The sequence below is a fragment of the Strigops habroptila genome, chromosome 3, assembly GCF_004027225.2.
Source record: "Strigops habroptila isolate Jane chromosome 3, bStrHab1.2.pri, whole genome shotgun sequence".
Classification (NCBI taxonomy): Eukaryota; Metazoa; Chordata; class Aves; order Psittaciformes; family Psittacidae; genus Strigops; species Strigops habroptila.
The window spans coordinates 67,677,509-67,703,102 of NC_044279.2; the positions used below are offsets into that span (position 1 = coordinate 67,677,509).

The following is a 25,594-nucleotide window of genomic DNA, read 5'->3' on the forward strand; positions in this document are numbered from 1 at the left end:
TGAATTTTTATTTTGTTTTTAGGAATTATTGAGGTTTCCTAAATTGCACGATGCCATAGTTGAAGTAGTAACCTGTCTTCTGCGTAGAAGACTTCCTGTCACAAATGAAATGGTAATTTACCATCTACTATAATTTTGCTGGAAAAAGTGTGTGTTTTCTGGAATCTTTCTTCATGCTTCTGTTTGCTCTGTAATGTCAAGAACCCAGATTATTAAAGAAAACTTGTATTTGTTGTATGGCTAGGTATATAACATCTACATTGTTTGAAATTTCCTCTATATTAAAAGTTAGATACATAAAAAAGACCAAAGGGGTGTAGGGAACCCTCTTCATCTTACTGTCCTCTGTGTTTCAATTTGCCAAGAAGAATGCTGTGAAAATTGGATTTAACATCTCCTAGTCTTTCTCATGTAGGTTTATTTCCCTCCCTTGTAACAGAAGCTGCGTGTTTACTGTAGAGTTCAGGATGCAATGATGAAAATTAAATTATTGTCCTCACTCTGTGTGTTTCGGAGATAAATCAACACAAAATGTTGATTTTCCTTATAATGCCTTTTAGCTAGTGAAAACTAAACCTTCTAAGTTTGAGTAAATATGTTTTAATATAGAAGTCTGCTTTAGGCTGCTTATTGGGGATGAAACAAAGTGTTTCAGTTATTGACTCTCTGTGTTTGATGTGAAAAGCAAAAATTTTTTTGTATGCTCATTATCCCCCATATTGAGCTGTTTCTCACTGGGTCAAACGTTATGTGGCTTGTCGCTGAAGGTTGAATAGTTAGCTCACTTCATTAATAGCTCATATCATATATAGCTTATTAAATTGCTATAAATTGTTTTGTTTATTGCTGGAGAGGGGTTAGGTTGATGAAGCAAACAAGTTAAACTGATGTAACATCCAATGAATGAATGAATTCTCCTCTTGACTTCTGGGTCAGAACTTTAATGTCTTTGGATCTTTTGCTACAGACAGTTTAACTACACTTTCTAAGATTATAGATCATTGCTCTTCACTAGCATTAGATTTACTCACAGAATTTTTGAACTCTGAATCACGTTGCATTGCAGGTTCATAATCTAGTGGCCATTGAGTTAGCTTATATCAATACCAAACATCCAGACTTTGCTGATGCCTGTGGGTTAATGAATAACAACATAGAGGTAAGAAAATGTGTTCTTTTAAAAAGTCTTTTGACTCCTTTAAGTGAGAGCCTAAATAATTGGTAAAAGAACAAATGCCTCTATTTATTTCATTGAAACATGGTTCTACATTTTTAAGTATAAAAATGTGATGTATTTTACAAATATGGTGTATACTCTTGTGACCTGTTGATTTGTTAGATTTCTATTACGTATTACATTCAGTAACAGTGGTTGATATTTCACTGAAAACAATTCTGCCTGTATTTCTGTCTGGAAAACAAGATAGGCATTTAATTGAGTATTGGCTATTAAATGAAATTTTTGGAAGAGAAACCTTAAATAGATAGTTGTGAAATACTCTTTAAGTAACTGCATTTTGTTTCTGACAGAATGTATTAATAGCTATAATGTTCCTGTCATTTGCAAAAGGATACTGCAAATATTTTTTCCTCTATTCAGGTTCTAATTTGTGTGTCCTTTCAGCGCTGTTCTTGAATCTCTGTCTTAACACACTTCAGTCTCCCTAAGACAATTCTCTCCATTAATCTCCCACAAGCCATATACAAGTTTAGTAATATTTCTTTATTTTCAGGCTCAGCTTTGAGAATACTTGTTGCTGCCATCATCCTAGAGAAGCAGTTGTTCTACAACTGATTTGCTCAATTCTTTCTTGCAGTCTGATTTTCTTGCAGTACTTCATCTGCCTAAAAGCTCACTAATATTCTTCTGTTCCCCTGCTTATCCAATGCATTCTTTCATAGTAGTGTTCTTTTTTTAAATCCTTATGTTATCATTTCTGCTCTTTAGTTTTAACATTTAACTGTTTTCTATGCATAAATTTTGTATTGACTGGGTATGCAATTGAATTAGCTTTGGTAGACTGCTCTTGAATTGAATTCAGAAACAACATGTATGCAAACTGCCATGAGTTCAAAAATTAGGACATTGTGAAGTTGAACATATGAGATTATTGTATTATCATGTGTTACTTAAACTGGTTCCTTCCCAACATTTTCCTGAACTGGACATTGAAATTTTTGAAGAAACAAAGTACATAAAGCATCTTATCTTTATACAGTGGGCAGTTAATTCTTAATTTCAAGAGAAATCAGGTATTTGTCCTGATTGCTTCACATTCTATTTTGCTATAAAGTGAATTCTGCCTCCTCCTTTTTCCTTTTGAGTTAATCATAGTTAACCCTGATGCCCACAGAATAATATCCTTTTAGAATACTTCGAACATTTAAAGCTTAATGAGGGCTATAGGGTCTATGGTGAGCCAAACTGTGTAGCTTTGATCTTGTTTTTTAAAAGCTCTAGTTTTGATTACTGAGCATGTTGCAAAAGGTTTTGCAAAAATTTTTATATTGAGAATTTACTCTTGACCAGGTAATCAGAGTATTTAAACCAAATAATTGAGGTTTTCATAGGATCATAGTATGACTACATGAGACTGGATGAGATGAAATTACTAGTGTTTGTCTCTAATATGTAAGTCATCTGTAAAATATGAATCTTGCATATGTGTTGATACAGAGTAATACATAATTGAGGTCTTGCTGAATTGTTTTTAAAGGAACAAAGGCGTAACAGATTAGCCCGGGAATTGCCTTCTGCTGTGCCACGAGACAAGGTAAGTAGACATTGATTTTATTTATTCATTTAAAGTTTAATGGATTCTCCTTTGATCCAATCGAAGTATTGGAAACTTTGATATGCTGCCTTAGTAAGTGTCTTGGCAGCTTCCAGGTATTGTCTTTTTTCTTTCAATTTGATATAGAAGCAGAATGTTATTTTTCCTTCTTCCAAAGATGCAATTTTTGGCAGGTTTTGAATCTGGGATTTCTGAAGACTTGCGTATAAATTTACATTAATATTACACTTGCTTGAATGTCATCTGAGGTAAGGTTTAAGATGTCAGCAGATGTTAAAGAGGGAGGCAGAGCTTGCATGCTTAAATTTATGGCCAAGACGCTGATTTTGAAAAGTAAATTATTTACAATATTCAGTGTGCCACATAGTGACTTGGTGGTTGGTTTGTGGGTTTAAGTTGCTCTTAAAACTGCAATTTATTGCAGTCTTGTTTTCTTTAGAAGAAGATGGTGGAGGTGGCATTTTCAGTTGATCATCATAAACTGGTCATGTATTCTGTATCCAGAGCTTGCTTAGTTTTACCAGGTTTTGGGATTAGTTCAATGAGAAGTAAGTACGTGGGTGGAAGAACCAAGTGTTGTGGAAAACATTGCTTGGCTGTCGACCTGAGTGGTCTGACAATCAGCTGGAGTTTTAGACAGTTAAGTATTTAATATTATGTGAAGTATTTAGAATCCAAATACACAGAATATACTTTAAGGTACTTACAGCATGTAAAAGGAGTTACTAGAACCAATAGAAATTGGTTCATTAAGTTGGTTAGCTTAAAAAGTGAGGCAAAGTTACAGGATGGATCTAATATTACTGCCTTCAATCAGTAGAAGCCAGCTGATAGATGAACTAGGAATTTAAGGTAGCTATCTAGAGATTGTTTTCAGTGCTTTTTTATCCTTCTTTTTATGGATTTCATATTTGTATCATCAGTGTATGAGCTGAAATGAAATTGAAGGCTAAATAAACCAAAAGTCTCTTAACTTTTGTCTTGGAGATGCTTTTCTTTTGTTCTGCTTATATTAATGTTTTGCTTTCAAATTCAACGTATTTCCTTTTCTGGATTTTTAAAGATGTTAGTAGGTAAAAGTGTATGAAATTTGCTAGGTAGATTTGGTGGTCAGTTGAATTTTTTTTTTTCCCCTCCCCTTCCTGCATTTTTTACCTCCCTTAGTCTACTAAAGCTCCAGGTGCATTGACACCTGCTTCCCAGGAGACTGTTACTGCTGCTTCTGCTGAGGCTGATGGCAAGGTCTGTCTCGATTTATTTCCTATAAGCACTGCATGCACATTTATGTTGTGGTGCACCACAGATAGAATGGAAAGCAGTTTGTATCTAGTGCTCTGTCACTGATACAGTATGCCCTACAGAGTATAGACTACTTGGCATTCCTGATTTTAGTATGTCCAGTGGCAGGTAAAGATGTGCCATTAGGTGGCAAAGTCACTGCTTTCTGTTTGAACTCTTGGTTGCAATATATTGTGGTGCAAGTACCTGGCATAATTTGCCTCAGACTGTAGTCAACAGATTGTTTGGTACAACAGTATTGTAATCAGAAGTGTTCAGCATGGTTGTTAAACTGCATGTTTTTAATGTGTTGACAGTTAAAGAAGGAGAACAGAAGATAAGCTAAAAATGTGAGTTTCCTGCTTCCTGCAGGGAATCTTTATAGGCTTTGTTCAAACTGAACCTTCTTTTTGTTGTTTCATGTAATTGGTCAGTCTCTGGTTTACTTATATTTGTGAAACGTGTTCTGTAGTGGTTTTTTACACTTTAGGTGTGCTGTCTCTCATGTTAAAATAACAGCTTATTACTGTAAAGATTTTTTTGCTAATTGCTTTCACTTGGAGTCAGAAAAGATGGGTAGTCACAAGTTTGGGTATTAGGAGTACCAAGAGGACTCGGGCTTTCTGCCTCATTGCATGTACATATTCAGCTTCTAGTGCAAAGCTGCTATTTCTGTCCTGAGCAAAGTAGTTAAAGTCAAAATCTTGTGAGTAGTAAAATTTTAACTGTTGCTTTTGTCCTAGTTTAGAGGTTCTGATACGCTGCAAACATTAAGAAGAAATCAAGAGCTACTTTGAGGATACTGTTGTGACTTACGTTGCAGGAAGCTGCCAAGTTTAGTTTAATTTGCGTTTCCCACAATAACTGTCCTTTACTACGTAGTATGTACTCACCACTCTTTGTTTTGTGAAAGATTGTAGCTTTGTTTCTGAAACTACTTTGGAGACAGAGGCTCCACAGTAATACCGAATGAGAGTGGCATAGGCATTTTTGCCATTTCGAATAGCTGTCTTGCAATCAGAAGTAGTGTAATGGAGCTTTCCTCCTAGTGGTTCCCTCTTATTAGCAGAGGTTGATTTGAATTCTTACAGTGTATTTTTTACACTGCCTCTGAACAGCTGCACAGTTGTAAGAAAATTTCGATGTGCAGAGTTTAGCAGGGTTTCCTCCCAGTATGCAACTGTTGGTGTTCTATTTGCCATGCTTCATTTCTTGCCTTTTTTTTTAGACTCAAGATAGCCTGTGGTGTTTTCACTGTAAGCACAATACATAAATATAATTTCCTCCTATATCTGAAACAAGGCATAAGTAGTAGCAGTTCAGAGCCTTGAATGACCTTGAATGTTTTGCAGACATTTGCAATATGCACAATAGATTTTAAAGCACAGTAGTAAATAGAACAGATATGAGGCTTATGGAAAGGTACAGAATAAAAGTTACCGCTATTCCATATCAAAATAAACTGGGGGTTTTAGTTGTTGTTGTTTTGTGTGTTTGGGGATATTGGTTTTTTTGCTCGCTTGTTAAGTTTTGTTTTGGGTTTTTGGGGGTTTTTTTGTTTTGTTTTGGTTTTTTTTAATAATACTAATTTATCCTGTGGTGGATACCATCTGCTAATAATTCTTTCACCCAGTGATTCCTGATGGTTAATAGTTGGGTGTTACATCCTTTTCTTAGGAGTTCAGTGAGTCATTCTTTATCTGGAACTTTCCAGAAACTCTCATCTTCCAGAGGATGGGGATTTTTGTTTTGTTTTGATTTGGTTTGGTACAAAAAAAAACCCTTCTGGAAATTGAGGTCTGGGAGCACAAATACCTTCATAGCTGTAGTACCTGGAAACATAAATGTGCGTAATATTTTATTTTATTCTTTTTTTAGCTGTTATTGCAAGAAACTTCAGTTTATATTTAAATAAAATACCAAAAAGAGCTGTGGTGATCTTCAAAACATATTTTCAGAATGATCCTGATAGTGTAGGTTCTATTGCTCCAAAGATGTGTGGTAAAAGCTGAAAGATTTAGGAAGACCATTCCATATTTCAGAATTGATTTATAGACTATTACAATGTTGGGGAGCTTCTCTACGTGAAGGTTTTTCATACCATTATCAGGAAGAATACGAGTTTTAAAAGCCGCCTTCTCATTGGTACTTCATGTCAGCTGTAAGCAGCAAAGGGAAAATAAAGGTGAAGGCTGTGAAGAATAGAATGAAGGGAATATACATACGAAAATCTCGTTTTTAGTGAGTCTTACCTATAGCTTAGTAATAGGAGATTTAATTAGACATTGCTTTGTAGTGCCCAAGTCCTAACTCTCCGATGTTTTTTCATTGTGCTGTTTGTGCAGGCTGCTCCTGGAGCAGGAGATATGTCTCAGGAGCCTGGAACAGGCAACTGGAGAGGAATGCTGAAATCAAAAGCAGAAGAGGCATCGGCAGAGGAAAAATCCAAGCCAGCTGCAGCCCTACCTGCTAGTCCTCAAAAAGGACATGCTGTAAACCTATTAGATGTGGTGAGTCATGACAGACAAATACCTTCTCTTCATAGTTCAGGCTCAGGAAAGAAAACATTGAAATCCAGATCTTGTAACTTTGCTACTAATATATATCTTCGTAAATAATTACCACTATAGGGACAGGGAGCTCCAGCCAGTGTCTCTGCTTTCCTCCTTGCCCAATTCTTTATCTTTCCCCCCCCTCCAGTTTCAGCTTACAATTTGGGATAATTAAGGCAAGTGAACTTGTCTAAATTGCTGTCTGTACAGAGACAAATCTTAGGTCATGTCTCAATTCAGCTTCCTGCTCTGTTTTTTCTGAAGTTGGCATTTTTATATTAGAGGAAAAGAATCATTAAAGACAAAAACCATGTAAGTTTAAAATAGATGTTGATCCTTTAAGTGTTTGGAGAGCTTAGTTGGTTTAGTGAGCTTTTAAAAAATAGTGGTGCCTTCTGACTTTTGTTTCACAGATCTGGATTTTGAAATGTCTCTAATTTTATTGCTGAAGAGTTAGAGGTTTGTTGCAAGACAGGTTACATTTATCAGACTAAAAGAGTTTATTTTATACTCTGCAGTTTGAATTTTATTTACTTATGCAAATGAACAGAATTGGTAAACTGAGGTTTTAAATTTTTTATATAGCCTGTACCTGTTGCACGCAAGCTTTCTGCCCGGGAGCAACGAGATTGTGAAGTGATTGAACGACTTATTAAATCATACTTCCTTATTGTCAGGAAGAACATTCAGGACAGGTAAAACAAAACTTCCTAGAAATGCTTAAGCCATACAATGTTGTGATATCTCAAGAGTCATGTATATAATCTTGTTATTTTATCATGTTCTTATGTCTGTAAGCAGAGAGAAAGTACAATTTTGTTTTTTTAGAAGGGGCAGCAGTAGTAAAACTTGACCATTCTCAGAATTAAGAAGCCTGAAGAAGCACTTGTTTTCTCAAATGGTTTGAGCTCTGTGTTATATTAAGTAAGTAAAAGGTTTAGTTAATTATTTAGCAGATACCTGCTTTTCTGGAGGATACTGCAATTCACATGGATGATTTGCAGCAAAAAAACCGGAATAAATTCTATGTGCTATGTAGCCTTAAGAGAACTTAGCTTTGCCATCCTGGTATTTCAAAGGGGAAGGTCACATAGGAACTATCGTGGCTAAGCCTTCTAGTACTTAACCATAAGGATGGAAATAGCATAAAAGTAATGTTTCTGCTGTGTGCAACTATGGAAAATGCCTTTAAAGTTTTGTTTAACAATTGTCATACTTTTTTAATGAAGAACGAAAACTTGGCTTAAGTCTTTCTGTGTGTGTGTGTGTGTGTGTGTGTGTGTGTGTGTGTGTGTGTATATATATATAAAGAAATATGCGAAATTTGGGAGGAAATACAGGAATCTGGAAACCAGGTTTAGGGCAGATTTGTGAGGCCATAGAAGTCTTATTCTATCCAGCAAGCTAATATTCTCCTCAATATAATTTTGAGTATTTCATGGCAGGGAATTAATTTTGACACGCATGGTCCTTGTCAGGTTAATTCTGCAGTGACAATTGCAGCACTCTGACAACGAGCAAAAACTCTTGATCTGGGCATGAAAATTACTTTTCGTTTAGATCTAGGGCTATGGGTACATGAGAAGAGTGATGCAGTCACTACTTAATGAGTCAGTACTGGTTATATGTCAACTCCCAGTCCACTCTAGTTACAAAATACTGCTGCTAAGAATTACACCAACAAGGTTGTATGAACTAACATGTTTTATTTTTCTGTTTGGAACAACTTGCAGTGTATTTGTTGTCAGTTACTGTCAGTCTGATGAAATAACCTCATGTTGTGGTTTAAACCGAGCCGGTAACTCAGAGAACCATGCAGCCGCTTGCTCACTGCCCCCCTTTTCCGCTCCATCCAGGTGGGATGGGGAGGAGAATCAAAAGAATGTAAACTCCAAGAACAGTCCAGTAACTAAAATACAACATAAATCTACAACTACTGCTGATAATTATAAGGGAAATGACAAGGGGAGAGAATGTAAAACTAAAAAGGGAAAGGAAAAAACCAATAAACACAAGTGATGCACAATACAATTGCTCACCACCCGCTGACCAATACCCAGCCTGATGCGAGCAGTGATCCATCCCTTCCGGGTGACTCCCTCCAGTTTATATACTGGGCATGACGTGCTGTGGTATGGAATACCCCTTTGGCTAGTTTGGGTCAGGTGTCCTGTCTCTGCTTCCTCCCGGCTTCCCGTGCTCCTCCTCACTGGCAGAGCATGAGACTGAAAAGTCCTCAATCAGGGTGAGCATTACTTAGCAACAACTAAAAACATTGGTGTGTTATCAGTGTTGTTCTCAGGCTAAAGTCAAAAACACAGCACTGCACCAGCTACTAAGAAGGAGAAAAATAACTGTTACAGCAGAACCTAAGACACCTGAGCTGCACTAACTCATTTTTTGATCCTGTGTTAAATACCCTGAGATTTTGGTACTGCGTTAGTGTGATGATTTGATTTTGCCGATATTATGTAAATATTTTCCCCAACTGCTTCAGAAAAATACTGCTGTACATATCCTAACTCCCTAAGAAAATCAGGTTCAGCTAGATGCAATACTTGGAATTCTTCTAAGGGAGCTTAGTGGCATGGAAATCAAAGCTGAGACAGTGGCTTCTTTCAGGTGTCTTAGCCTGACATAAAGCTTAAGTGTTGCTCTACAGATTCTGTAGTGTTTTCTGAGGGATTGTTGCTGCCTGTGTCCATTCCAGGCAGATACATTTTTCATACTCAATCTCCAACTGCAGTTTTAAATTGCTCTCATGTTATGCTCTCAGATGTCAGAGATAATGTGGCCCAGTGTTTGAACAGTGATCCTGTTTCCAGTTCATCTGCTAAGTAAGATCAAATACATTCATTCTTCCTTTGCCTCTTTCTCATTCATATGTTAAGACTGATTTTAGGGTTGAAATACTTAGCTTTTTGTCATGCCTAGCACAGTGGAGACTCGGGTTGGTCTCTAGTGAGCTAAGTAATTTATTCTGACTTCTTATACAATATATATATCCATGGTCTTTACAATACAGCTATCCTATTTGGAAGAAAATCAACAGTTCTTAAATTGCACAAGATACTGTATTTACTTGAGAGAGAGTTTTTATCTATGGTAGTGGTAAATTCCTGATAGGTTGAGCCAAGGTCGTGTGTAGCTACTTGCTCACACTGTGCATTCTTCAATCTAGGACAGAGCTGGTTTTGAATCATCTTTTCTGAAGAAGCAATCTTTTTGTGCTTGCAGTGTGCCAAAAGCAGTGATGCATTTTCTGGTGAACCACGTGAAAGATACTCTTCAGAGTGAGCTCGTAGGCCAGCTATATAAATCCTTGTTGCTGGATGACCTTCTGACGGAATCTGAGGACATGGCACAGCGCAGAAAAGAGGCAGCTGACATGCTAAAGGTATTAAAAAGATCCGGAACTCATGGGAGTAGTTAATTAAGTTGAAGCCATATAAATGTGAGATTTTTTTTGAAGACTTGCTTTCCTTTTTTCTTTGCTGCTTTAAATGTATGCCACTGTATTCTCTCTTAGAAGAATTAAAAGCAATACGTGACCAGAAAGTGTCATGTAGATTGAGTACTTGGAAAGAGGTGACTTAAACTATATTTTGGGCAGAAAGCAGAAGCTCTAATCTGGTGTTATTATCAATTATACATACATTGGTTTTAATAATTTGCTTTTATTTAACTTTATAGTTTTCAGCAGTTCTCTATCGGGGGATTAAGCTTACAGTATTTTAGTGCTGTTCATGTCTGTGCTTCACACAGAGCCTACTGGCCAATGGCTGGTGTATCTAGACAGTACACTGTAATATAAACAGTGGAATGTTGGGACTCACTTATGATGACCCCTGTGCACATCTGTAAGACAGTGCATTTGTAAGATGTCCATGTTACAGAACTCGCTTCTTCATTGTTCGTTATGTGGCGTATCAGTTTCTGCATCAGAAATAAGCTGTTTCGCACTCAACTGCATAGAAAAGAGTTCTTCTGGCAGTTCAGCTCGCTGAAAGAGCAAGAGGTGCTTCTCTCTCACATGCAGCGTGGTCAGACAATGCGTATTTGAGAGATTTGGGTATCCTGAGAATACTGCTTGCCCAAGACCACCTGCAGGAAGTTTAATCTTTGCTATTATATGATGAACGTTTGAGTGAAGGCAGCTGTCTGTTAACACTCTTTTAAACGGTGATCTTCACAGGACCAAACTTAGCTCAGATTTCTCCAACTTGAAGTAATACTTTAAATAATGTAGTATTAGTTGGTATTCTGAGCTTTTCAATTTGCAAAGTTTGGCAGGTTAGACTGTAATGAATACATCAGAATGCTGAACATGATATAAAATAGGTGCAGTTTCTTTTATTTTGAGAAAGGTTTAAAGCATTAAAACTGTGTGGTGAAAAAGTGTGCCCTTCTTGAGAATTTATTTATAAATACAGAATGTTAAGTCAAACACAGGTGTTAATGGGAACACCGAGTATGTAGGATATGCTCCAAACGATGACAATGAGCTTTTTCTGTTTCTAAGTGGAAGATCAGTTTTCATTTTTTAATTCTTATCTGTATAGGGAAATCTTTTAATTTTAAATAATGATTATTTATTAAATAAAATATTAACTTTTAATAATAAAACTGTGCTAAGTTTTATTATTATCTTTTGCTTTGTAGTATTTTCTACATGCATAATCTTTTGCAGATAGAAGGCTTCAGAGTTAGCTGTTAATCAGTGTTATTGCAGGTACCATGTGTTTCATAATGAAAATGATTGGCTTTAATTTGATTTTTAACATTACATTTCCAAGACTGCTGCTGTTACCTCTCTGAGAAATCTCTTCACAAAAACTAACTTTGGCTTTTCTGTCTTTGTGTGCAGGCCCTGCAGCGAGCCAGTCAGATCATTGCAGAGATTCGTGAGACACATCTTTGGTGAAGACTGTACCGGCCACACTATTTATACGCATTGGAGGTTACATTGACTTGAAAATTGCTAGGCATGGTATACGGAGTACAGTTTTTATTTATGAACTCTTCATCTGTGTACTGCAACTGTGTAAATCTGCTCATGTAAAGACAGCTGGTTTGATTTGCAAACAGAAAAATATGCTGTATCTTGCAAGATAAGTCGTATTTAATCCACATAATACATGGCTCTAAATGTTTCCTTACCAGCTTTCTGGAGCAAATTAAAGCAGACCAAGTCTACTGTTTCAGTGACAGTCTCATTTGAACTTGGGGAAAAAACATTAAAGTTCCAGTGCCTGACTTGCTAAACAGGTTGCCTGTGGTTAAGATGGATGGTGTAGTCTTGTGGCATAGTTTTAAGCTGCTTTTACAATAGAAGTTTAAATACTGTGAAGAGAAGAGAGCACCGAGTATTTTCTTTCATGACTATATTGCATGCACTATGACAGATGGAGGTATCAATTTTATAGCACAGTAGAGATGTCTACCGTATTAATATGTATGTGTGTCCCCATTATTATTTTTTTTTCCTCAAATGTTAAAACTGCAGACAAAACTTGGAACTTCATTAATGGAGTATCGTGTAGGAAGAATTAGCCTGGAGCTTGCGAACAATAACAGCCTACTAAGAAGTGGGTGCAAAGTTACTTCATGTGCACTGGAGCTTGTGTATGAATGTTGGGGATTATAATCAGGTACAAGAACACCTTCCCCTTTCTCCCCCTTGGGACCAAGCCCATGGACTATATGATAGTAAATTTGTTCTGGCACAGTTGAAAAATAAAAGTGGATTTCAAAACTGTAAGAGGATAGTAAGTGTTTCTTTAAAAAACAGATTTAAGTTGGCCAAGGAGAAGGGGAGCCCCACAACTTCTTCCAAATTTTGGAATGTATGACAGTATGACAGAAAGTCTGTGGTACTGGAGTATTTATATCAGAGATCATAGTTACTTTGAGGAAATATTACTGTGCTGTAAGTAGTGCTGCTTTTTTTTTTTTTTTTCCTTTTTTGAGGACAATCTTAAAATGAGGGAATTCTATATTGAAAATTAAGTTGATGAGTTATTTTCTTCTGATTATAATTTATACAGATAAATATTGATCACACTAGCCTTTAAAAAGTAAACATTTTTAAGTTTTATGAATAAAAATTTATTTAAACTCCAGCCAGCACACTTGCATGTACTTTTCAAACAGATTCACTTTTGTATAAAGTAAAAATGTTTACTATAGTGTTGCCAATATTTTAACACAACTTGCATGAAAAATGGGACACTGCTGTTAACACCCATGGCTTGCTTTTATGATGTTGGGCCTATATAGTGAGATTTTTAATACCGTATTTAGTTCCTTCCTCATTTCATCAGTTAAAAGAAATGGAATTCCTTCTGTAAGCTGCTAAAGACTGAAAATTTAAAAAAATCCTGCTAAGACCTCAGTTTACAAGGTCTGTATAAAAATGTATTTTTCTGATGGTAATCTCCAGTTAGGCACCAATATAAGCAAAAGGAGTTAAGTCTGGCAGATGCAACTTTTGGATACTTTACGCATGATCCAAAGCAATTCGTGCGGAAGACAAAAATATATTCTGTATTTTTAAACAACCTAAAAAGTCATGATGTATGTATTACAAGTAATGAATACGAAGGAAGTAATTTAAACTTCTTGCATTGTATCCAGGGATGGTAGTTCTCAGATTTAAGAAATGTGTCTGTAATGAATGAAGTACAAGCCACTTTTCCAATCAATTCTGGTGAACAGCAAAAGCTTTTAATAGTGTTGTCAACAGCAGTACATTTCTGTTTGGAATTCACCTGACACCTCTCTCCGTTTCACTGTTGACATGGAAGAAGTATGTTTGCAACAAGGTAGAGCTGTCCACAAGTGAACTGCTACCTAAGCTTTGACCCCCAAAGTTCAGTCAAGAGTCTCTTGTGAAGAAGTATTCTGACATGTTAAGTTTTGAAATGCTGCTGCATAAAGCAAATGAATTTTATTTATTTAAAAACACCCTGAAAGTGGTAACTGGCTCTGTAATGTCATGTGAAACTTCCACAGTGTTAATTCGTTTTGAAACATTAAGACTTTTTTGTTTCACAGAAACTTTCAATTCGGTAATGTTTGAGTGCCAAGAAATGAACTTGATTTGTAATCCTTAATGCAAGTCTTTAAAAATCCATGCTGTAACAATCCTGATATTAAATAAAGAAATAATACACAAAATTAATTATCCTAGAAATAAAGTTTTGAACTGACTTGTAGTTCAGGTGGCAGGACGTACATGCTCTTACAAATTAATGGTATAACTACCTATATTTGTACAGCCTTATGTATGTTTGCATTTGCCCTGGTGCAATTCTACATTGTTAGTTCTTGTATAGTTGCATAAGTGATAGCGTAGACAGGCTTCTAGTGGCTATTAATGGTTTTTAAACAACTTGTCTGGTATTGACTGAAAATACTTAAAATGCTTCTGTTACTGCCACCATTAAAAGAAATTATGGGAAAACCATGAAAAAAACAAAACAAAAAGCCTAATGAAGGCAGCAACTGAAAAAATCTCAGATTAGACTGATGGTTTACAAATGTCTTCTAGTCCACCTTACTTAATTTAAACTTGAAATATTTTTGTCATCAAAGCATAAATTTCAGCTAACTTAAAATAACTTGCTGTCCAGTGAAACACACAATCATGGGGGAGAAAAACCACTGTGGCTAAGTTTAGATGAGTAAATGTTTGACATTAATACCTGACCTGTATGTGATATTACTGTAACTAAAACTTAGTATCCCTAAATGAACAGAGTTTGACAATAAATTACTTGGGGGTTTTTAGTAGTCAGTTTCAAATTTAATTTAGTGCAATAGATGGGTAAGAGGGAGTGCCTGTGCGCTGCTTCAAACTTGCTTAATAAAACATACATACAACTTGCCTTTACTCTATGGAGGATTGACTTTGAAAGATGCCAGATTGAATACTGAAAACTCAGGTCCCTGTTTTATGCAATACAAGCAAGGTAAACAGCTTGTCAGCCTGTGCCCCTGTTGGTAACCTGAATTATCTTGAGGTTTTGGGGTTTGGTTTTGTTGGGGTTTTGCTTTTTTGTTACAGTTAAATCATTTAGCTATGAGAGCAACTGCTAGCTAGTGCTTTCTGTAGATACTGAAGATCTCAAATGCATGTGCTTTTTAAATTGTTGCCAGGAACTCTCTGCTTTGAGGTGAGAGCTGGATGATTCTTCAAAGTTTAAAACAGAATAGACCACCTGAATATGGTTTTATGCCCTGTAACTCTTTAAACTAGTGAAGGTGCTTTCATGCTCTGATAGCTCCCTTGCTGCATGCCCTTTCACCCTTTACCTCTTCACTGCTAGCTGCCACAATGATGTTAAATTCAAGTCCTCCAGGTTTTGTTGTCCCCAGGTACGGCACAAATGTTGTTGTTTTGTTTGGTTTTTATTTTTAGTGTCCGGCCTAAATAATGGCTTTTTCTTCTTGTACTTCCAAATCACGTATTTGTAGACATGTTCAATACTTTACTACTGGTTTACATTTGAACAAGCTATGTCTCTGATTACCTGAACATGCCTGCTTTGGAGTATATGTGAAATGAGACCAGGCTAAGAAAGAATACTCAGATTTTTTGGTCATCCTTGATTCTCGGCTTAAGTGTTCAGTTCTGATGACCCAGTACAGTCACAAAGAGTAGTGGTTGTATCTCGCTTGTTGTTTCTTTGGAAAGTCAGGGAAGGGTCTGGATTGCTAGGAGTTGGTCAAAAGGAAGCACAGACTAAATTGCTTGGAGTTTGTGGATCTTATTAAAACGCTTGTATGCAAAGAATTTAATTCCCTTTTTTATTTTGTATTTGTAAAAATAAAAATCCTTCTAATGCTTCATCAAAGTGGGTACTAATCCTTTTTACAAAAAGCTGAAATTTGTGGATATATGTGTATCATCTGCACCATTTAGAGATGAAAGAAGAAAGGCAGGAGAGAGATCAGACACAAAACACATTTACTCTACTAGGAATTCATTTCCTGCAACCAGAAAGTAGCTGTCAAATCTGATTTGTTGTATTTCTCAGGAGGCTAATATGGGTGTGTAGCGGTATATTTTGTTCCCAGGTGCATATTTCTGTATTGCTATAATGCTTCTGCCATTTAAGGAACAAGGCTGCTGTATTAAGTGGATGAACTTAACTTTCCTTTCATTCTTCTACCCTTTGTTGTGATTTTTTTCCTTCATATGCCTTTTGTAGAATAGTTCTGATCATTACTACAGCTTAAGACAAAGTCACAAGCAACACAGACTGGTTCCGAGAGCTACCATTAAGGTGGGAATAACTCAACTACTTTTCATTTTTCTTTACATAACAGATTAGAATAGAGATACCTCATTATCAAGCAGATAAGTGGGATCTAGAAACTGACATTAATACTAATAACTCCATGGGGTGAGCTACTGAAAGTACTACCATATTACAGTTTAATAATCTGAAGAAACTGTGATATGCAAGCAGGAAGCCACTATTATTTATTACTATTGAAATCTTGACTGACAATGCAAATAAAGCCAACATCAAGTTGATCAACATCAAGTAAAAAAAAAAAACCAACAAAAAAACAAATAACCAAAAACCAACCCCAAACCAAGCCTTACTAAAGAAACAACAGAAACTTCCTACCCAACTCTAGAATATCTATATTCTAATTTTCCCATTCTTCTTGTAGGCTGGGTGGTTTTTAAACCAGCTGAAATACCATGAGTTACTCATCACCAGCTCTTATGTTGAGTGACCATGTTCAGGTATGCAAGATTAAGGCCTCTCCCCTTGTAACTGAAAAGTGGTATTGTCTAGCAGTTTCATGGACCAGGAAATGATTCTCCTTTCAAGAGCAAGGATTACCCTAAACCTTTAAAACAACACTGCAGTCAAGACCCAAAGCCATCAGTCACTTCATAAATCAGACTGAGGGTTTCATACATCTTTGCACTGAGGCAGAGAGGGTCTCTTAATAAAAACGCTCTAAGCCAGCTGGCTACATTACTGTATTCTGGCAGTCAGTTAACCAGTTCTGTGCAATTCAAGTATGGGCTTGTAGTTACCAAATAATCGGTGTAACTACATGTGGGCTTTGTTGTTTCCCAGGTGACCTGGCTCCAAGTACTATGGTACCTGTATTGCCTAAACAACCCAATATCAACTCCCCACCATTGGAAGGGAATTTATCAAGACATGGTACTCCATGCTTATTTCATTCCAAGTGTGTAAGCACCTGTAGTGGTGGGTAATAGAAACAGGGGCTTGGGGAGTATGTTGGGGGGTGTTTTGGAGCAATTCTACCTTGAAATGTAGATGTTGCTATTCTATGAACTCTTGGAAGTACAGTCTCACTTTCATGCTGTCTTCACAAGAAAATGAGGAAGCTATGATCCCAAATGTTTGACTAGGCCATAAGCAGTAGGATCGCTCTTGGCTCTTTTGTGAGCCAAAAAGTGCAGCTTTTGCACATTGCCCTATCTGAAAGGTCTGACTTACTTTAATTGCAAAAGCACTATAGCTTCCCTCACATTTCCTACTCCAGATACCCACAACTCCTAGGCAGCTAAAATTGGAACAGCTTTCATACACATGCTTCAAATCTTCTGGTATAATATACTATCTTGCAACTGACAGCAGAGCCCACCAAACTAGTATCAAGGTATACCTTTGACAAAGATTCTAGATAGCACAGATGCATCCTAGTAATTCACAGGATTGAAGCAGCAGAATGAGTGTTATCCACGTCATAAGTCACATTAAGCACAGAGGTAGAGGGATTCATCAGGTAGATTTAAGTTTTGAAAGGCTTTATACTCTCTTGTATTTCAGGAAGTGAATTTGCTCTGTATTACCACATTAAGGCTAGAAAGCTTTTATACGATGTGCCCCTGTACATAACGAATAAGATTACATATTGGGTCTTAATCATTCTGCTCATTTATTGTGAATATCCTGTAGCTTTCTTCAAAGCAAACTTGTTCAGAAAAAAAACACTGCTCGTAGGTTGGTTGTCCTTACCCGCTCACGTGGATTTCTCTGCTAGGGTGAAGTCAAACTTGGACAGCACCACACATCCTCTGTAAGAAGTACTGGTTTTGAATATACTTTTGCTCATCTTGCTGTGGATTATGCTGTAGAGTACCTGGCCACTGTTCTTCTACAACACAGAAGGTTGTTAAATGAGGGGAAGAGCATCTTCATCTTTGGACTTTGAAATTAATCTTTTCATCTTGTGCCTATCCTCTTACGAACAGTACTTTGAGTAAGGCAGAGTATTTAAAATATCTTCAGTGGTATAATTTAGCTGCCTTTATTTGAACTCTGTTGGTGTATTCTGAAAATGAAACTATGGTATCAAGCAATTTTGAACTGTGTACTAATGCACAGTCTAGAAACATCTTCAAGCAACAGAGTCGAAATGATCTGTCATTTTAGGGAGATATTCTGTTGTCACAACTGCAGCCATCTTATAATGTAGTAATTTTTCTTTCCAATCCGAAGTAACGATACTCCATTCTTGAGAATATGCTGTCCAAGAATAAGAACAGTCTCTGGATCAGTTACGCGAATCCCATTTATTGAAACTCCACCATGTGTAATTTTCTGGTACCTAAAAAAAAACAAACAGGAAAAAGGGGTAATTGCAAGATCAACTGTAACAAGCAAATTGTAACAGCTATTTGTTATTGTTAAGTATTGAAAGTTCAGCTAAGGGCTTTTTGGTTGGATCCATAACCAAGTAAATATTAATTATCTTGCACTTACTTTCAGTCCAGGTCAAGAGTGACTGAAATTAACCTTAATTCTTTACCACTCCACTTCTTACTGAGAGGTATAAGGAAACAGGCTGTTGTCTTAGACTGTCCCTTCATCAGGTGTAGATTTTACAGCTAAGATACATGAGGCTGCATTATCCTACTTTTACTTCAAAATGGAATAAGGCCACATGCTCCCCACTTCTTCAATGCTGGTACGTAGATTGCTAGCCTGTTTCTACTTGATTTGGCTGCCCTCATCTTTTGTTTAACTGCTGAAAGCATACCACTACATCCTGCTTAAGTGAGGTATTGCCAGAGAGCACAGGTGATAACATACCCACTAGGTCCATCTGCAATGGCATTTGCTTTGCGACACAAGTCAAGAACATTCATTCCAGGTTCAAGCATCAATTCAGCTGAAGGAGCTTGTTTAAAAAGTTCCTGTAACTCTTGGTCAGACATAGCTTCCAATGCCTCCACACTGCTGTGATAAAGGGCCTTAGTGCACCTGTGAGAACAAAGAACAATAACATTCAAAATACAGGGCTAGTCTCATCTTCATACAAAGAGCTACTCAACTCATCAGATTCCTTTCCCCAACTTCTTCTGAGGGTCCACACAGTTACAGAGGTACTTAAAGCACACCCCATTTATTTTTTTTGTCATAACTTGCTACTCTGCAATTTTTTAAAATAATGTTACTGTATTTTTAAGTCTACAGAATTATTACATTTTTTTCTTCTAACAGCTGAGCAACAACTAACTACATGAAAATAGTCCTTGAAAAGCTATGGATAATTACCATTGAATAAATCTGAAAGAAAAGTGGTTGACAAATCAAACTTCACCTCTTAGCAGATTCTAACCCCTCTCTACCATGAACCAGCTTGGTAACTTCTGCAGCAAGTCGTTTCTGAGGGCCCCATTTTTCAGGTTCTTTAGCATGCATTTCCATGATGTGGTCAATCTCCTCAAGAGGAATGAAGGTGAAGAGTTTCAGGTATCTATGAGCAGGGAAAAAAAGTATTTTTCTATACAGCCATAATTAAAACATTACCTGCCTTTGTCATTCAAGCTTCATTAACTAGACTAAAATGATTCTTAGTCAATTTAAGAAAACTATATTGCAGATGTTCTGTCCTTTCAAACAACTCTTTGTTTTTGCCCACATGCTTCCGCTTACCAGCATAGCTCATGTTTTGTTTAATATTCTGTCTAGGGTTATGTCTTCAAACATAAAACAGTGTCACATCATTTTTTGAAGCTTATATTGCAATCAACAACTTGGTTTTCTCTTGAAATGTTTACAGGATTTATTGTGTGTCGAGTAACAACGTTTTAGATTATATTCTTAGTAGCTGCGCAACACACTAATGCAAAATACCACTCCCAGCCTGTGGCACGGAAGTATGTGATGTATTGACAAGTATCTCAGCAGGAAGATTATTTAGGGTAATCAAGAATTTAAAGGTGTGTATCTAACCATGCTCTTTACTACAAAGTTCATTTTAATGAGCTTGCAGTACCATGAAATGCAGTGTATTAAAAAAAAAGTACTTTTACTGGTACAGAGTCTGAATGCATGAAATATGGTAACATTAAATACTCACATACCCTTCTTTTCAGTCTGAAAAGTTCTGTGGATGCAGAACCACAGTCAGAAATACCAGCGAATGAACCTTTAGGAGAGGTAACCGAGTTACGAGACAGGTCACAACATGAAAAGGAAGTACCTGTCTGAGGTTTATGAAGACTCAGATTTGACAGTGATACTGAAGTTAAAAGCAGATTTAAAAGAGAGCATATAGCAACTTGCTAAAATTTATGTAATGCCCTGAATAAAGCTATTGGCTTTTTATTTTCAGCCACGTCCCTGGCACACCAGCACGGAGGCTAGCCACCAGTGAAGGAAACCTGTCAAATGGTATTTCTCACAATTTCCCTACCCTTTCACGTTCTTGTACGATTTTAATATTTTTACACATTCTTAGACAGTAAGAATGTGAGTTATGTGTGGTTGGCTTGGATTCAGAAACACACGTTTAGCTCATTGGAGTTGCTCTGCTTTAAGTAATGACTGTTCAGAATTTTGTCTTTGTACATGCTACTGCTTTAAGCAGTAGTTGGATGTCCTTCCAAGTTTTGGTGCATTACAGTCTCATCTGCTTTACAGATCAATCCACTTGCCATTATAATTGTAAGCAGAAATCTTTGCTTCCACATTCTGAGGTGGGAAAGGTGAACAGTTAACATCAATGAAACCCTCAAACATTAAGTAGAGTCAGGATGATGCAAATCGTTCCTATCTGCAATTTTTAAAAAGATCCATGCAAGATTTCCATGCAAGATATAAAAAACAGCCTTAGGGTTTCACCATGTTAGTACTACTGGTCATTTATGTAACAAGCACTCCTCCCATCATCCAAATGTTTTTAATTAATGCTTGTGGGCAAAACTGCATGACATTTTTACTACAGTTAAACTATTAGGGCTCTTCATCAGGGCCTGAAGCGATAGGACAAGGAGTAATGGGTTTAAAGTTAAACAGAGGAAGTTCAGGTTAGATATAAGGAAGAAGTTCTTTACTGTGAGGGTGGTGAGGCACTGGAACAGGTTGCCCAGAGAAGTGATAAATGCTCCATCCTTGGCAGTGTTCCAGGCCAGGTTGGACAGAGCCTTGGGTGACACGGTCTAGTGCGAGGTGCCCCTGCCCATGTCAGGGGAGTTGGAACTAGATGATCTTAAGGTCCTTTCCAACCATAACCATTCTATGATTCTCCTAAACTGTAGCCTAGGATGCTGACTACTACTAACTGTCCATTCTGTTTTTCTCCTCTCCCCTTTTTATTTTCAATGTTTTAAAACTGATCCCTGAAAACCTCTACCTTACGAATTCCTCATATACTACCCTGTATACTCCCTGCTGTGAGCTTAAAATGGTATAATGTTTTCCCCTTTTCACCTGCACTACTACCACAGTGTAACTGTCTCCCAGGCATGTTTTTATCTACATCAGTGGTCTCCAAAGTGGGGTGCCAGCACCCCAGAAGGTATGCAAGATGATCCAATAGGGTGCTGGAAGAAAATATTAGAGCTTCAGTAGTAGATTTATATAATCTATAAATATATAAACATACATGTATTAGGAGTGAATGCTCAAAATTATTTTACTGATGGGGCATGTGATCAAAAAAGTCTAGAGATCACTGATCTAGAGAGTTAATACAATCACAAATATGAGCTTACTGGCTTTTCCTTAACAAAGCGCTATTTAAGTTTGATTAGGGATATGCAGTTTTTCATGTGACATGGTTCTAGAAGCTGAGTTTTACATGTTTATTTAAAACCAGTTAAGTAGCTTCTTGCTATTTGACTGTGGTGTTTCTGGATACCTTGTACTAAGTAAAAACTTGTAGTAATTAATATCTATTAAACTGCAGTTGCTTATTGATCAGCAGGAGAGATTTCATTAGATATTGTGATGTTACAGTACTGAAACTAACATACCTTGTAAGATAAAAGTCACACTACTGGCAGAACAAAATGCGTTATGCTTTCTTGTTCATCCACATTCTCATTTTATGATGCATATGCCAGCACACAGAGACAGGTTCCACTATCCTGTATACTTAAGGACCAGTCATGCCCGTTTATTTAATGAACGTACAGTTATAATTAACATTTACTTCTACACGACCTTATGTTTCACATATCCAAATGAAACAGTTACAGAGAACAGTGGGGATCAGCTTTTAGGAACAATGACAAAAAAACCTACTTACTTTTCAACTATGTTATCTTGTTGTCTGACAAAAAACTGATATAGCTCAAATGGAGAAGTCTTATCTCTGTTTAGCCAAACTGCATTGCCGGCAGTCTTTCCCAATTTATCTCCAGTAGTATTGGTAATAAGAGGTACAGTAATTCCAAAAACATCTGTTCCTGTCATCCTGAGAAAGAGAAGAGTCACTGCATGTTATAAAAACATCGTTACAAAAATAAAATCCCCTCTTGGTAAAGATGACTAAAATACAAGCATTCTGTAAGATTCTATCCTTGATACAAAGCAGTTAAATAAGATGAAGTGTGAGGGGCAAATGATGCCAGAATATGATGAAGAGTGCTTTCGGAAGAACAAGCAAGCAAATCCTTGAATTTAAAAATACACATTGTTTTGTGTGTAACAAAGAAGTTTATGTACTTAAGTAGGTTCATGAGCAACAGCACTAGCAAATTAATATATGCTGCACCTTTCATTTTCTGCTCTAAGCACTAATTGAGGCTGACTGCATGGCTGGGACACTTGTAAGGCTTTTCTTCTGTGTTGATTCTTTGTCTTGTAATAGTCAAGCATGTACTGAAGTAAAAGCATTGTCAGTGATTGTCACCCGCACTGATTTGCTTGTGGACTTCTGCCAATTTGAGACTCACACCAAGTTTGGTGGATAAGCAAAAGCTCAGCATCATCAGGTTTTGGTTTGAGAAGAAATGCAACCGTCTTTACCAATCCACCACAACTGCTTCTACTTTGGTGTGACCGCACTAGAATGTGTTTGCCACCAGAAGACTTGTCTCAATTTTGACCCATGCTTTAGTATACTTCATTTTGGTTCTCTGATTAACTAATAAAAGAACCCATCCTTTTTGTCAAAAATTCATTAACATTTCATGGAGAAGCCTTAAAACCATGGCCAAAACGTCCATATGTGCCAGGATTACGGTCAGGACAATTTATTATTCGTCTCAAATCTCAGTTTTATGCAATGCCAACTCTTGGAGGGGCAACTTCTGCTCCTGGTGCTTTAGGGATTTTCAAGAAGCTGTGCCTGATGGATACACCATCCCTGCACAGTTAGAATACAGATGACTCTGCACAGAGCTAGGACACCTGATGGATACCCTGGCCCTGCAGCGACAGGACACCTGACGGACGCCCTGTCCCCACGGAGCTGGGGCTCCCCTTGCCCCGTCACTGCCGCCACCACCGCTCACCGCCCCCCGTGTAGGAAGGGATGCCGGCGCCTGTCCCGCGGTGCCCGCCCACCGCCCCTCCGGGCCCCGCCGTACTTGGTGACGAGCTCGTAGCCGGACATGATGTTGCCCATCTGGTCGGCGCCGCCCAGCTGGACGCGGCAGCCGTGGTGCAGGTGGAGGTGCAGGAAGTCGTAGGCCTGCAGCGCGGGGTACAGGAACTCGGCGAGGCTCATGCCGTCGGGGCTGCGCAGCCGCGCCTGGCAGCTCTGCCGGCTCAGCAGCGTGCCCATGCGGAGCCGCCCGCCAGCGCCGCCGAGGAAGTCGAGCAGCGGTTGCCGGCCGAGCCAGCAGGAATTGTCCAGCAGCACGGCGCGGCCCAGCGGCCTCCCGCCCGCCGCCGCCGCCCAGAACAGCTCCCGGTGGTTCTCGAACAGTCGCTCCAGGCCGGCGCGCAGGGCCTGCGCGTGTGCGCGCACCCGCTCCGCCGGCAGCGGCTCCCGCGCCCGCTCCCGGCCGCTGGGGTCCCCGAGGCGCGCCGTGGCCCCGCCCACCACGGCGATGACGGTGTGCCCGGCGCGCTGGAAGTGGAGGAGCCCCATGACGGCCAGCAGGTGCCCGACGTGCAGCGAGTCAGCCGTGGGGTCGAAGCCGCAGTAAGCGGTGAGGGGCGGGCGGCCCGGCTCCAGCAGCTCCAGCAGCTGCTCCTCCGCGCTCTGCGCCGGGAACACCTCCTGGAATAGCCCGCGCTCGCACTGCGCCGCCAGCAGCCCGCCGGCGCCCCGCGCCCGCCGCGGCTGCTCATGGGCTCGCCGGCGGAGCCGGAGCGGCGGCGGGGCCTGGCGCAAGCCGCTCCACAGCCCCGCCGCCCGGCCGCACCGCTGCCGCAGCAGCGTGGGCGCCGCCATCTTGCCCGGGGGCCGCTGGGAGCGGGGCGGAGCGGAGGCGATGCAAGGGGCGGGCCCGGCTGGGGGGAGGAGGTTCTTACGCCGCCGCGGATCTCGGCGAGGCGGGGCCCAGGGTGTGGTAATGAATACCCGGTGGGGCGACGGCGTTGTGGGTGGGCGCTGAGAGTGCTCCCGGACTGTGGGGTGCTGGTGGTTGTCCTGCGGGATATTAAAGTTAGAAACAGAAACGGCATGGGTTGACTCCTCCTTCGTGGTTTTTTTTTTTAACCCATCAACCCGAAATAACGGGATTTCAAACTGCTTTCAGGCTAAAACACGTGTTGGAAATTAGGCTTTCGGCTTCGAGTGGGGAGACCAGCAGAATGGATACCAAGTGCTTAAATTAGCAGCAGGGTGGCTTCAGAACTCACAAACTCCAGAATTTATACACTTTAAAAGCCTGAGCCTGTTTAGAATGCTGTCTTGGTGGGATTTAATAGGAAATTGGGTTCGCTGTCTTCACAATATATTTTACTTGCCCATAAACTTCCTTGTTCTTTTTCCTCAGTTGTCTTTTAGTTGAAGTAAATCTTTTCTGACATGGCAGCACGTGAGAGGGCTTGCACCGCTTGCCTGCCGCTTGCAGGAACTGCCAGCCCAAGGAAAACAGTGTTCCTGGTGTTAACTTTGCTGGTGTTTTACAGAGCCATTCACTCCTCCTTTTGACCAACTTCCTGCTTCAGTTTACCCAAACAATGAGTCTACTTTCATTTAGTGACAGTAGTAAAAGATACTAGAAAAATTTTGGAAATCCCATATGCTTGATATGCTTTGATGCTTCCCTAAAACACTGTGGTAGGAGGAAGTCAGGAGTAGTTAAAAGAAAAATGGTGTGAACAGCATGATTAAGTATGAAAAATAATATTGTTTAGAGAAATTTAATCGTTACTATAACAAGTCCTTCCAGTCTTGGACAGCCCGGCTTTGTATATTGATTACATGGGAAAGTATTGGCAAACCGTATTTCAGAAAGGAATAGAAATGGTAAAATAGGAGGTATTTAGATTGTCCAATTACTTGTAAGTTCACACAGCCTGGAGAGGATGTTTCGAGAGACGTGAGCAGCACTAAATAAGGACACCAATGCAAATCCATCTTTTAATTCCTCACTTTAAGCTGCAGGGAGAGCATTTATGTGTGGGTAGCAGTCATAGGTCAACGTCTAGTTGTCCTGGTCAAGCAATTCACCAACTGATATTCACATGGCATAAAAATACTGACAGGGTGGGTCCAAGGTAGTGTCAAAAGCGAAACAGAGAGTGTACAGGACTATGACTCACAGGAGAGAAGGAA

At 38.9% G+C, this 25,594-nt stretch overlaps 2 protein-coding genes and 1 long non-coding RNA gene across 7 annotated transcripts in view; 1 reads left to right on the forward strand and 2 right to left on the reverse strand.

Moving 5' to 3' along the window:
• The window catches only part of DNM1L (dynamin 1 like), a 43,910-nt gene extending 28,432 nt beyond the window's left edge, over positions 1–15,478 (forward strand). For 3 of the 5 annotated variants that reach the window (XM_030478351.1, XM_030478352.1, XM_030478355.2), the window contains 8 exons: positions 23–112; positions 1,067–1,159; positions 2,718–2,774; positions 3,960–4,037; positions 6,419–6,583; positions 7,211–7,320; positions 9,863–10,022; positions 11,493–15,478. In XM_030478351.1, coding sequence (XP_030334211.1) covers positions 23–112; positions 1,067–1,159; positions 2,718–2,774; positions 3,960–4,037; positions 6,419–6,583; positions 7,211–7,320; positions 9,863–10,022; positions 11,493–11,549 — 810 coding nt within the window. In that variant the 3' untranslated portion in view covers positions 11,550–15,478. The remainder of the gene's footprint in view (positions 1–22; positions 113–1,066; positions 1,160–2,717; positions 2,775–3,959; positions 4,038–6,418; positions 6,584–7,210; positions 7,321–9,862; positions 10,023–11,492) is intronic. The other 2 variants (XM_030478353.1, XM_030478354.1) reach the window with 1 other exon arrangement.
• LOC115604863 lies at positions 3,710–6,478 on the reverse strand. Its single transcript, XR_003990430.1, has 2 exons — positions 6,326–6,478; positions 3,710–6,232 (listed from the first exon to the last, which is right to left on the reverse strand). It is a non-coding gene; the product is annotated as an uncharacterized LOC115604863 (long non-coding RNA).
• Positions 13,463–24,488, reverse strand: YARS2 (tyrosyl-tRNA synthetase 2). Its single transcript, XM_030478356.1, has 5 exons — positions 23,451–24,488; positions 22,166–22,333; positions 19,232–19,387; positions 18,721–18,891; positions 13,463–18,235 (listed from the first exon to the last, which is right to left on the reverse strand). The coding sequence occupies exons 1-5, from the start codon at positions 24,260–24,262 to the stop codon at positions 18,076–18,078; spliced, it is 1,467 nt and encodes a 488-aa protein (XP_030334216.1). The 5' UTR covers positions 24,263–24,488; the 3' UTR covers positions 13,463–18,075.
• Between the last annotated feature and the right edge of the window lie 1,106 nt (positions 24,489–25,594).

Coding starts and splice junctions, on each gene's coding strand:
- YARS2 (XM_030478356.1), bottom strand. CDS start 24,262: ATGGCGGCGCCCACGCTGCTGCGGCAGCGGTGCGGCCGGGCGGCGGGG. Junction 22,334..23,450: donor GGCTACGAGCTCGTCACCAA/GTACGGCGGGGC, acceptor TCTCTTTCTCAG/GATGACAGGAACAGATGTTT. Junction 18,236..18,720: donor ATTGCAGATGGACCTAGTGG/GTATGTTATCAC, acceptor GTTTTTTTTTAG/GTACCAGAAAATTACACATG.